Raw genomic sequence first — 13917 nt, forward strand, 5'->3', positions numbered from 1 at the left:
TAGTATTCCCGTTTGAACTATATTGACAGTCAATAATCTGGCAAAATAGCTAACGCAGCAAAGCCATGTTTCCGAATGTGCCCGATTAATGACCTTTTACTGTATTAGGAAGTGTGTGAAAAGTAAGCTACATGTATACTTTGTGTATGAACAAGACTAGAAACAGGGTGTTCACATTCTGTAAAGTAAGGGAAATTGGAATTTTTTTGGGGAAGTCAGTGTATTTATTTTAAATCCTGGATAAAGGAACGGAAATTCCCCAGTGGTAGTAATTTATAGGGAAAATTCCATGCTAAATCTGCCATCTTCCAGATTGTGTATGAATTTTTTTTCCGATAGTGCTTTAGTCCATAGTCATTCATACTTTAAAATTGTGTGCGCAAGATTCTGTTTGAATTTTTTGTAAGGGAAATTTTTTAGTTTTATTCATGGAAAGTAAGGGGCTAGCTGGAAAATTTTATTACAGATTTATGGGGACACCGTGGATAAGTTTAAGGCAACATCAGCTATAGTTTTAATTTGTAATTATTAGGTAATTCAAAAATTTTTTTTTGTTTGTATTGCAGATGAACTTTTTTTCCCCATTTTTTTTTTAGTGAAAATGACACACTTTAAAATTAATCATTGTTTTCTCTCTAGCATAGAGCAAGATTATACATTGGAATACTGGTCCAACCATCCTGCTACCTGTTAAACTTGGTTTACCAAACCACTCAAAGCTAATGCTTGGATGGTTCCTTGCTGTATGTCATGTTGTCACGTCTGACGACCTCAGGTGCATCAGCCTAATTTGTGTGTGTTGTGTTTGCAGATGTCTACCTTGGCTGCAAGTAAACAAGAGCAACCGTCTGCCAGTGAGGAGACGCTGAGGTACGTGCAGGCTAAACCTAATTTGATCAATTTTTGTTTGGAGAACTGTTCATTTTCTTTTTCGTCATCGGCTTAGCCTCTGTGGATGTCGTGAAAAAATTTCTGATCTGCAGGGTTGATGGCGATCTTTGTGCAGTAATTAAAGTGTTACGTATTTCTACAATTCAAACTCAATACATACTTTGCATCTGTTGTTATGCCACAAATATTTTCAACGTATTCATTTTGTGGGCGTAAAAAGTCACACAAGCAATGATAATGACAAAGATAAAGACTTGCATAACTTTTTTACACACATTATATTACACTAAGTGTATATCTGTTGAAAATTTTTATGGCAAAACAAAAAGTGCAATGGAGGTATGGAGTTAAAAATTTTATAAATTGCCCTTTATTAAAAGTAATGATATAAAATAATAGAGGTGGGACGATACCACACTTTCGATACTCGATTCTGTATTGTTTTTTCAGTTCGATACTTTCGATACTCTCGATACTCCAGGGAAAAATTTTTTCCCATTAAGTAACAATTATTACAAATAACATAAATTAGTTTTAAACTATATAAATTCAAAATCTAGCATACCAGTACAATGTCAGATTAAACTTAAATACATAATGTGTAATTTGACTTCGGGCGGGCTCGGGCGGGTAATTGTCCAAAATTTTCGAACTCGGGCAATCTCGGTCGGGCATCAAAATCAGTTAATGAAATAAATTTTGAACATAAAATAGTCGTACTTAAGTTTGCAGTGACAAACCTGAACTGTTTTTATTTATTTACTATACCGCACTGATATGAAAGTTAAACATTAAACTAAAAAATAGAGTGCATATTAATCTTGGAAATAAAGTGCTTATTAACTAAATTGTGTTTGGGTAGCTGCTTGAAGGTTCATTGTCACTGTTGATTGTTTGACCTACACTTCCACTGGTATCCATTTTGGTAAAATAATGACATGAATTAAATAGAAACAATTCACAACCACTTTCTGTAAATGCCACGCAACTACAATGTGTGTGATTAAAGTCAGCTTATAATCCTTCTCGCACACAGCAAGCAGATCCACCGGCCTTGAACACTACTTTGTGACTATTGAGCAGTGAGCATCCGCCGTGCGTACGCGCGCGCGTGTGTGTGTGTGAGAGAGAGAGAGGCGGGCGACCAGCTGCATCGTTAGTCAGCCAGCGAGATTAACGGTAAATGTTGACCTTGACCACTTCCGCTTGCTGCAGGGCTCGCTCTCTTATATCTGTCTCCCCCTCCCACAAACACACTTGCTGACTGGGCACCTTCTTTATCTTATCTCTCACGCACACTCACTTCACCGGCTGGTGCCGGGACGGCGACGGCGTGGCATGTTCCTGCAGCTGCCGCGCGTTCCAAAAAAAAGAAGCTTTGTTTACTTGCGCCGTGCGGTATTGCCGTTTTCCAAGGTGCCCGATATTTTCGGGCACTGAAATACCCGCCCGGAATTTCGGGTATACTTGATACCCGAAACACTGCCCGAAATTTCGGGTACCCGACCATCCCTAGAAAGATATGAATTCATAATTATATATACATATAATAAAACCACCAGAAATGTAAAATACAGTCCATAATCAAGTAAAGCTGACATGAGAAACAGTGACCTTACAAAATGTTATGAAGTCCTTTCTTGGAGGGGGGGAATAGTCACAAAGCCTAAATTAGAAAAAAAAAATTAGGCTATTGTAAAAAGAAAATCAGAAATTTTTGCTTGTTTGTTTCATTTTACAAACAACTTTTTGCAACAGAACCAATTTCAATAAAATTTTAACTTGAGAAACGTAAAATACAAAACAATCCGATCGTAAGAAAACTATAACAAATGGGTATATTCAGTTCAAAGATTAATGAATGCACAAAATATGAGATCCGTGCCTTGGTAAAGCGCGTGCACCATTTTCATAATCATTGCTAGTTTGCGCCACTAGTCTCGCTTGGCACTGGCCATAGATGCTAATAGCGAAGTGCACAGTCTTCCTGATACTATCCATATCTATGGTGCGATAAAGTTATTTTCTTACGTTTGCAAAGGTAAACAATGAATGTTTTTCAAAATAAAAGCTTTAAAAAGTAATTTATCAGGAGGAATATAACAAAAAAATTTGTGAATTTTTAGAATTTTCCACTTCGTAAAAACGTATGAAACGGGAAATTAATGATTTTATAAGTGTATGTTCCGGGAAAGTAAACCATTGTAAATATAGTACTTTCGGCGGGACCAAAATTATTTGGCGTATGACACTGGAAAATGTATGAAACGGGAACGTATCATCGAGGTTCTACTGTAGTTGTATTTTTTACGATGGCGACTCAAAACTTAATTCAATACAAATGAACAAGCATTCCGGTATCGAAAAAATGTATCGAACTTACAGTTTCGATACTCGATACTTTGCGATACCGTCAAGTATCGAAGGTATCGAGGTATCGAAGTATCGAAAATCCCATCACTATAAAAGAATAATCGGGGCGTATGAGACCCAAGCGTTAAGATGGTCATCACCCCTTTCACCTCTACTTGCATATGCCTTGATCTGGATGTCTTAATGTCTTTGGTGACCGTGACTACCCAGGTTCTCACTGGGGAGATTCTTGGCTTCCAACCTAACCCTCCGGTATAACTCGGTTTGAAGAACACAGAATTGATTCTCAGGTTTTCAGATCTTACCCTACCCATTATACTTAACCATTTATAATTTGAGTTGGCGCAGTGGTAAGACCCTGGACTTTCATCCCAGGGAATGCAGGTTCGAATACTGGCCGACCATTTTAATTTATTTTTTCCCTTGGTTTTTTTAAATTCTCTAAGTAAGAATTTAAGTTGGTGTCTTACTCTTGTGTGATGTCTAGAGGTAAGGTTATATTGTGAATAGCGATAAAAGCTAAATAACAGCAAATTGAAGTTAAACCTCCAAACATCGGGAAGGAAGTCAAACACCGCCAATCACCAAAATTAATGTCAATATGCCACATAACACCAAAATGCAAGGCTGAACACAAAATTACACAAAATTTGCCGTAATGACTTGTTTTTTCAATTAAAATATAGAACATTTCATATATTTTTAATTTAGGATGTTATTTAAATAACTTAAAATATTATATACTAAGTATAAGTGTGATTTTGTTAATTTTTTTAAAGTTAATAGTATATAATAATAACAATTATTATTATTATTATTATTATAGTCTATAGCTAACACTATACAGATCTGGCTAACAACCTACAGAGAAACATCACGAGTAAACATAGGTATACCGATTTTGGGATTTTAACATCGTAGTAAAAAAAACTTAGCTTTAAGACATTGCAGTTTTAAAAATGTTTAGCTGATTCTTTTAATTTTCATATTTATTACTTTCTAATGAACTATGGAAATATTGAATTTTTTCGTGGCAGCTTTTTCTTTAACTTACATCAATGAAAGTAGAATTCTCTTATGTACACATTTTAAGTATCTTACCATGAAATATTGAAAGCAGTTGATCTATTTAATAGGTTTTAATTTTTTATGATAATAAATGTGCATAAATATGCGAGAATGCTCTATTAGAGACGTTGTTTTACTGTAGTAAACCATATAACACTGAAATGCAAGTTAATGCGCCATAACCCATAAGGTACTGAAATCACAGTCAGAATAATGTATTTTGGTGAAATGAATATTAAGAATCACTTTAGTGTCCAATTTGTTGAATTGTATTTTCTCATTATGAAGAGAAAAAAAATTAATATGGAAATTTTGGTTTTTAAAAATTGGCCTAAAAAAACCAGCACAAAATGTTGTCACTAATATAATGCCAAGATGCCATCAAACCCATAATTCCTAAGCCTCCTCCCCCTTCACCACCATTGAGCACCCTACCTCTGATTGTTGCACATGTTTTTGCCGTCGGAGCGTTACTTAAAGAAACAAAGCTTTGGCAGTGTTGTGAGTTGCGAGGAACACGTCCTGTCCCGCCGTGCCGTGAGTTGCGAGGAACACGTCCTGTCCCGCCGTGCCGTGAGTTGCGAGGAACACGTCCTGTCCCGCCGTGCCGTGAGTTGCGAGGAACACGTCCTGTCCCGCCGTGCCGTGAGTTGCGAGGAACACGTCCTGTCCCGCCGTGCCGTGAGTTGCGAGGAACACGTCCTGTCCCGCCGTGCCGTGAGTTGCGAGGAACACGTCCTGTCCCGCCGTGCCGTGAGTTGCGAGGAACACGTCCTGTCCCGCCGTGCCGTGAGTTGCGAGGAACACGTCCTGTCCCGCCTTGCTGTGAGTTGCGAGGAACACGTCCTGTCCCGCCGTGCCGTGAGTTGCGAGGAACACGTCCTGTCCCGCCGTGCCGTGAGTTGCTAGGAACACGTCCTGTCCCGCCGTGCTGTGAGTTGCGAGGAACACGTCCTGTCCCGCCGTGCCGTGAGTTGCGAGGAACACGTCCTGTCCCGCCGTGCAGTGAGTTGCGAGGAACACGTCCTGTCCCGCCTTGCTGTGAGTTGCGAGGAACACGTCCTGTCCCGCCGTGCTGTGAGTTGCGAGGAACACGTCTTGTCCCGCCGTGCTGTGAGTTGCGAGGAACACGTCCTGTCCCGCCGTGCTGTGAGTTGCGAGGAACACGTCCTGTCCCGCCGTGCTGTGAGTTGCGAGGAACACGTCTTGTCCCGCCGTGCTGTGAGTTGCGAGGAACACGTCCTGTCCCGCCGTGCTGTGAGTTGCGAGGAACACGTCCTGTCCCGCCGTGCCGTGAGTTGCGAGGAACACGTCCTGTCCCGCCGTGCCGTGAGTTGCGAGGAACACGTCCTGCCCCGCCGTGCCGTGAGTTGCGAGGAACACGTCCTGTCCCGCCTTGCTGTGAGTTGCGAGGAACACGTGCTGTGAGTTGCGAGGAGCACGTCCCGGTGACGCAGGCGGCAGCTGGCGGAGCTGCGGGCCCAGTGCGAGCGGCTGGCGTCGGACAAGGAGGAGCTGTCCCGGGAGCTGGACGGCCTGCGCGGCAGCGAGAAGCAGAGCGCGGCCTACGCGCAGTCGCAGGCGCAGGGCTTCCAGGAGAAGCTGGACCGGCTGACGGCGCGGCTGGTGGAGCGCGACGAGGCGCTGGCCTCCAGGGACGCCGAGCTCAGGAAGCTGCAGTTGGAGAACGAGGGCATCGAGATCCTCAAGGCCCAGGTCGGTGCACGGACGTAGACTAGGCCACTTGTTGCTTCGTGCAACGTGAATATCACATCAGATGTTTTTTGATGTGAATACGTCTTTAAAATTTCTTCCATATGATAACGAAATCAGGGTATACAGTTTGGTGTTGCAGCTACATAGCTATCATCTCCATCCAAAATTTAATTACACCACTGGATAGCTAAAGGATCAAAGATTTTGTTATGTTAAGTGAGGACTGTGACGCATCGCGCGCTGTGGAGGGGGAAGCACCGCGGTTTTGAGGTCATTTTGCTGCGTTTCGAGTTTTCCATTTAGTATAACTTTTGACTCGGAGAAGCTACGACGATAGTTTAAGGCGATTGGTGCATGGAAAATATTACGACAAAACTAATTTAACTGTACATATTTGTTTTTGATGCTTCTTTTTAAGACATAATATACCTAGGATATTTTTAATAAACTTTTTTTTACTGAGTTATGTCATTTTAAATGCATTTATTTTTATTCCAAGCCAGAGTTATTTAGAAAACACATAATTATGTTAAACTTAAGTATAGTTCAAGAAACGAGTGTACGAATAGGTTTCTGCACATATAAAAGTAAGAAGAAAAAAATTTCATCGTCAAAATTACAGTTTAATATTGACAATTTCCATTGATCACTGCTGGACTACTTCAGGAGCGATTTAAAGAATAAATTTAAATGAAAATGAAAACATAATTGGCAGAACACTATTGAGTTATGAATATATTTTCATATCCTTTTGTTTTTGATACGATCCGACTCAAAACATGCCCTCTGGAGTGACAGTTCTAGTGCTGCGTGTAAAACTCTCGCCGCCGGGAAGAATGTCCCCGCGACGTGGCGCTGAGGGCGGCGCTTGTCGGAACCAGGTAGTCCGGCGGAGCTCAGGCCGGCGGGCCGCAGCCTGCGGGTGGGGAGGGGGAAGAATGGGGTGTAGAGGGATGACGAGAGAGGAGACAGAAGAAACGAAGGGTCTGTCAAGGTCGCGCTCATGGAGCTAATATACAGTAATACATCTGGAGAGGACAAGGGAAGGCAAGCAGAGGATGCGAAGTGAAGCCGGGTATCAGCTTCCTACGCTGAAAGAAAATGAAAAAGACCCAACCACGCCTCGCGCGGCCGAAGAATCTTCCAAACTAAACTCGCAACAGCTCTGGAACTATCAAAACAATCAAACTGAAAATTTTACTGGCGTATCTATAAACATTTTTCCCCACATCGCTTTAATATTTTTTTCGAAACATGAATGCTTTCATTTTTAAAAATTAAATACTTATTTACTGCCAAAATTTTTTGTGATTACGCAGAGTAAATTACAACATCGAGGAAAAATTTTTGTTTGTAATTGTAAGTGGGGGACACTAGTGTATGAAATAAGGAAGAAGCCTCAAATTTTATTTATATACCCCTTTTGGCGCATTCAACCCCATACTTTTATTTTTACAGAGAGTTGAAGTGGGAATAATGTTTCAGTGGGTAACACTACCGACATATGTCTTCGGAACGCACTTCTTTTTGTTATTATACATCTCAAAATTTATAATTTCATACACAACGTTTATAAAAACGAATTCTTACTTACCTCATTTAATCTATTACAAACCTCTTGTAATATACGTGTATTAGTAGAAGAACAAACGTAACATGCAAACCTTAGGTAAACACTGGTAGAGAATTGTTTGGAATAACTGTAATGCTATGCATATACTGACAATGTAAGAAACTTCCAATTTTATTAATTGTTTGCATAAGAATTAATAATTTTAAAAAAATCATAGAATAGGCCTTTATAGACTGAAAACCTTTCACGTCGTTTCAAGTCGCGTACATAAAAGTTTTTTAATATATATAATTACCAAATATTGTTGAATATATTTAACATTTTTATACATGTTACAACACACATATAATAACAAACCTATATAGTATATAAAAAGACAAACGCCAAATTTTAGCATTTTGTATTTCTTTTCTCTGTGTGAATAAAATAACAGTTCTTAACGTAGTTGCTAATACTGTACTATATTTCTAAAAAAAAATTACGAAAACCCCTGACATCGTCACCATAACAATGATAAATTTGCAAAATAATTAAGGCACATTTTTTAATGCTACGAAGCACACTCTTAAGAGAAATGTTTTAAACTTATGTTGGGATGTAAGTAATATCTTAAAAGCATTCTGAAACCGTTACTTTGAGGGAAACCTTAATATACCGAACACCATACCATCCTTTAATCAAGTACGATTTTCGCTTCTTAAACCCATTTGTCTTCAAAATGCACTGTACTGTGTAAGTAATAAATCAGTCTTAAAATCAGTTAATTATTTTATCTTCCTATTTCGTATTCTAATTGAAATAAATATCAGATAAGCATGTGTTACTTGTATCACGACATCAAGGTATTATTTATCAGTAATTAATATTTCATTTTATTTTTTTGTTAACTAATGTGCATAGGGCAGTGCACCAGACATCACTACCTGTGTGTAGTGTTGCGTTACACTTTTTAACGCATTAGAGTTTACTTAAAATGATAAACTCAAAATTTCGTTTAAAAGTATAAATATCAGCGATCAATTTAATTAATGTCCAGTATAACTCAGTCAGTAAAACATTCGGAAATATGTATAGGACCTGTTAACCTAAATATTTGTTAACAGTTAAACTGAACTAAGATGTGTTAGAGTGGTTTTTTCTCTGTCCGTATATTAGAGGTATGGAACATCAATAAATATAGTTTAAAAACCTAAAGAAACATGCTTTTAAAGATTATCAAACTAAAAAGTTAAAAATAATTTTAAAATTTAATTTATGACAATAGTATATAAGCAATACTAGTATAAATGACTAAATGAGGAAAAAAACTTGAGGCGCTTTGTGCCATATTTTTTGTATATTAAGCGCCCCATGCTTTTTTCTCATTTATACTAGTATTGCTTATATACTATTGTCATAAATTAAATTTTAAAATTATTTTTAACTTTTTAGTTTGATAATCTTTAAAAGCATGTTTCTTTAGTTTTTTAAACTATATTTATTTTTAACTTTTTAGTTTGATATTCTTTAAAAGCATGTTTTTTTAGTTTTTTAAACTATATTTATTTTTAACTTTTTAGTTTGATATTCTTTAAAAGCATGTTTTTTTAGTTTTTTAAACTATATTTATGTATAATTATCATAGGGAAATGAGTTACCGACACTACCTATTACCATCTGAGATAACTATTTGGAGTTGCAACGTCACAAAGAAATGGTAAAGTCTCTCCGAATCATTTACAGTTAGATGTATGGATATAATCTTAGAATTTACCAGAAAAAAAAAACATTTTTTTTTCCGGCGTGGCCGGGAGTAGAACCCACGATCGCTGAATACGAAAGCTGACGTCTCAGAAGTTGCCTTAGACCGCTCGGCTAACGAACGTGATGAAATTGGTGGGACATTTTACACTGATGAGCCACTCACTCTTAGTCGAAAGAGTTACAGACGGACAGACAAACAAACATACAGGTGAAGCTAATATAAAGCATGTAATAAAATACGCATCTGTCACCCATTTACTTTAAATACAGAATTATAAACTACATATTGTGAAAACATTCTGCAGCAGTTTTTGCTGAACGGAAAAACACGGATGAGAAGACAGACGAAATGTGTTTGGTAAGTGATTTTTCGTCAAATGAAATGGAACAGGACAGTGCTTATCAGAATGAAATTACAGAACTACTTTTGTGCAAGGAAATGTATTTTACAAAGACATTTCAAGAGAAATCACCTTTAAATGAAATAGATCTTGCAGACATGGAAGAAATAGTCTTAGATTTAGAGGCCAGGTCCCTTTCAAGTGACGAAATTTCTCTTGAAGGGCTGAAATATGTTTCTGGCTATATAGCTCATCGTTTCAGAAATAAATATCCTGACCTTGGCCCTACGGATTTCAATTCGGAGGACGATAGCTGGATACATGTACAATCAAAGGGTAACTTAAAATGTCCCACTAATGAATTTTTGGAATTAATAAAGATCGCTGAAATGTGTTTTGATAATGTTCATGGCAACAATTTGTGCAAAAAAGAGCGGATTTTTGAATCACTGACTAAAATTTTTTGCGGAACTACTGAAAATAAATATCCAGAATAAGTTATATACTGTTTTGTCAGGACAAGAACGTATATGCGTATCAAGTATTTGAACATGAAATATTTTAACGAACAAGACCAAAAACGCAAAGAAAGAAATAAGATGAGGAAAACTACCCTCTAAGATTTTTCAGTGTGATAGTGTCCACTTTCCTTCACCATAATATGTATGTTCATAATTTATTTACGATGTTTTTTAATTACTATATTTAAGAAAAGCATTTATTGTGAATATCGCAGCAATTATGTAGGGCTTAAGGTATTTATTGTATTCCAAATATTGAGTATGCCATTTTTATTGCCTTTATTAAAAATAATATATATGTTAACAATGTAACAAAATTGCGATATTATTGTATTGCTATTGCAATTTCGTTTCTTGTAAACATTATTGTAGACTTTTTCATATTGAAATTAAATTTGCTATATGGTTGTTTGTATTTTAATTTTACAGTTATAAGATTTTTTATATGTTGCTTACTGTTTACAAACATTTGAAAAATATTTCCTTAACCATATTTCAATTTCCATGGCAATAGTCTTGTTAGCTTTTCGGGTAACTCTTCTACATGGATGATAAGATGGTGCGACATCTAAAACATATCACACCACCTTTACATAACTATAAAACTAAGAGGTGTTTTCTTTACATAATATTAAAGCACAATGTTTCCTTGTTGCGTAGGTGATTTAGAATTTCCATTTATCTAGAAAAATGGGCTTTCAGAATGTTTTTTAACACACAGTGTTTCGGAAGGTTTTTGAAGAAAAAAATTGATTACCCGTTTTATTTTTTTGCAGCTGAATTCGGGCACGTGCATGAAATATAATTAATCCGTAGGAAGCGCAATGGTTTAAAGTATTGATGTTGAAGATTTGAAAAGATTTATTGAAATAGTGTGAGAGAACGAGTGAGTTGAGTGAGAAGATGTGCGCTCTCAGCCACATGACGTGCGCAGTTGCGAACAAATAAATAATTCATTTCGCCTCTCCATGGCGAAGGATGAGTGAAAGGGAAAACCTGCTAACCCCTTCCCCTCCTCCGGGCACGATAGAACCGTATCGGCTGTGTGTTAGAGGGAGAGCGAGATACAATCTCCGAGGTTCTGTTAATTCCTCCTAGATGGCAGGCCGCAGAGCGACCGCCAGCGACACCCTTCCCGTATGAAGGCCATCTCGCCACTGACGAGCTGGAACTAAGCTCCTGACCTCCCTACATAGTAACAGTCACCCACATAGGCATCTAGACTCTTTAATGATCATATGATACAAAATTCATTGCTTTCGGGCCTGTGACCGTTTTTTACCGTGCACCAATCGCCTTAAGTTACAAATGGTAAGCTCTCGTCAAAATCTATTGATTGCGTAAATAAAACATTAGTGTAAAATAGTTACAGTGAATACGTATGTTATTAAAATAAAAATATTACCTGATACGTACACGTATTCACGTACAACACACGGCCGTGTCCATGACACAGCCACACCCCATTTTTTAATATTCACAAAAGCAAATCAAACTGTGAATTCTTTTTTCTCAGCATGGCTGTATAAAAAATAATTTTATTTAGAAATGGAATTAGGTTGAAAATAATAATTTTAACATTTGTAATGTTTGTTCTCATATATTTAACACCATTCAATTTAAAAGATAACCACAAATTAATTTAATTTTTTGCATTTATAAAAGCGTACCAGAGCTTCGTCACAAACTCGAAGCTTTGAGTCTGACACGAAGCTTAGCAAGACAATCAAAGCTTCAGATAAAACGAATATCAAATTTCCGGACAAAGTCATGTCAAATATTAAAAAGAGCTTACATTTGATTCACTTAGTCCAAGCTTTGCTCAGGTCTACAAGCATAGCTGTAGCCGTGGAGATGCATGAAAACAGCACTTCTATATTAGTTAGTTTTTAGCATTTTAAATTTTAGGAAAAAGTTATTTTGAAGCAAATTTTAACTGAAGAGATTTTTAATGTTGTTTAGAATTCATTTATAATGGTACCGATTTTTTTGCATTTTCCTATTTTATACATAATAGTAAATACTAAGCCTGTGCGAATATCAGTTTTTTAGTTCGAATCGAATTCGAATACGAATACCAAATTATTCTCGAATACGATTATTAAGTTTGAATAATTGGAATGAGAATTGAAATCCCATAAAACATGTTATATCACATCACATTACAATATGATAACAGGTACATATTTACTGATACAATGTATGTAGAATCAAAAAACTGACAGTACTTAAAATTGTAAGGTTCTCCAATTTTATACGTAATTAGTCCGTATTAAAAAGAGTCTTGTCACATCACTACATATTAGCTAATTTAAATTTTTGTGGAGAAACACAAGCTGCTCTACATTTTCGGGGAGTAGACTCTCTCTTCTACATGTCACAATGTTGCCAGCTGTTGAGAAAAGTCTTTCACTGCACACTTGTGTGGCAGGTATAGACAAGTACTTTCTTGCTACCACAGCTGTGTTTCGGAAACAAGTGCGCCCCTTCTCTGACAAGAAACTGAAAGGAAATTCATTCTTTGGGATTAAGGGTGCTGCCAGATATTTGTTTACTTCTCCTTGGATAGTTTCTTCGTAGCTTGCAAGAGTAGACTGAGCTGCTGTTGAAGGTTTCACGTAGGCTCACAGAGATGACTTCTCCTCACTTGTCTCAGTTATAGTTTCAGCTACTGTGTTCAGCTTACACAGCTTACATACCTCCCTGCACAAATTTTCAACCCATATTTTTTTTCCATCCTCAATTAGTGAATCTTTGAACCGTGGATCTACCATCATAGAAAACACATTTACTTCACAATCTTGGTACACCATGTAACGTGATCGCAAGCTTTTAAGTAAGTTCTTGGCAAGAGTTTTTATTGACGCGCGGGACAGGATAATTGCCTGAGCTGTCACTACGTGAGGAATTTGGGAAGGGTGAGAAGGGTATGAAAAGGGGGGGGGGGGGTTACACCTGCATCCGGTCGTTTACTGTGTATTATCCTATTGAAAAACATTGACGTAGCATGTTAGGCTTTTGGAGTCTTTGCTGTGAGTATGCGACCTAATGTTTTCCACATGGTCTGTACAATTCTCTTTCTCTTCGCCGGCACATTCGGAACAAAATTACAGTGCCGACAAACCATGTTTTACCCTCTAATCTGAAAACTGTCACCTATAACGTCCCGGTTGTGTGGATTTTACAGACACGTATTTATCTTTATCAGTATGCTGACAGTTCAAATCTATTTTAAACGACCTGACGACATTCTTCTACATAAAATACGTTAGTTATCGCTTCGAATTACTGTGTTCAAACGGGCTTTACATGGCCAGATGTAGTGGAATAACTCCACATACATAATTCTAAAACATTACGAAAATCCCGCGGAACTTTTGCCCCCACCCAACGAGAGAAACCTCCGTGATCCCGAAATGTTTTCCGGTTTCAGTGATCCCACTCAGCCTTTTTCGTAAATGACTGAATATTAGTTTTTTCGAAGTGTTATTATTCAAAATCGAATACGAATAATAAACTATTCGTTTTGATATTCGAAAATTCGAATATTCGCACAGGCCTAGTAAATACACAATTATAGCAATGCTGCCAATGTTTTTATAATACTCTGTGATCCAGATTGTGGGATAGTTGATAATCTGGAAATTAAATTTTTTTATAAGTTGATCATAAGGGTACAGTTTGCAACCAC

At 37.4% G+C, this 13917-nt stretch overlaps 1 protein-coding gene across 3 annotated transcripts in view; it reads left to right on the forward strand.

Moving 5' to 3' along the window:
- Positions 1–13917, forward strand: part of LOC134540223 (NF-kappa-B essential modulator) — a 64993-nt gene that overhangs the window by 20295 nt on the left and 30781 nt on the right. For all 3 annotated transcript variants that reach the window (XM_063382838.1, XM_063382839.1, XM_063382840.1), the window contains exons 7-8: positions 812–870; positions 5790–6048. In XM_063382838.1, the coding sequence (XP_063238908.1) occupies positions 812–870; positions 5790–6048 (318 nt within the window). The remainder of the gene's footprint in view (positions 1–811; positions 871–5789; positions 6049–13917) is intronic.

The sequence above is a fragment of the Bacillus rossius genome, chromosome 16 (assembly GCF_032445375.1).
Source record: "Bacillus rossius redtenbacheri isolate Brsri chromosome 16, Brsri_v3, whole genome shotgun sequence".
Classification (NCBI taxonomy): Eukaryota; Metazoa; Arthropoda; class Insecta; order Phasmatodea; family Bacillidae; genus Bacillus; species Bacillus rossius.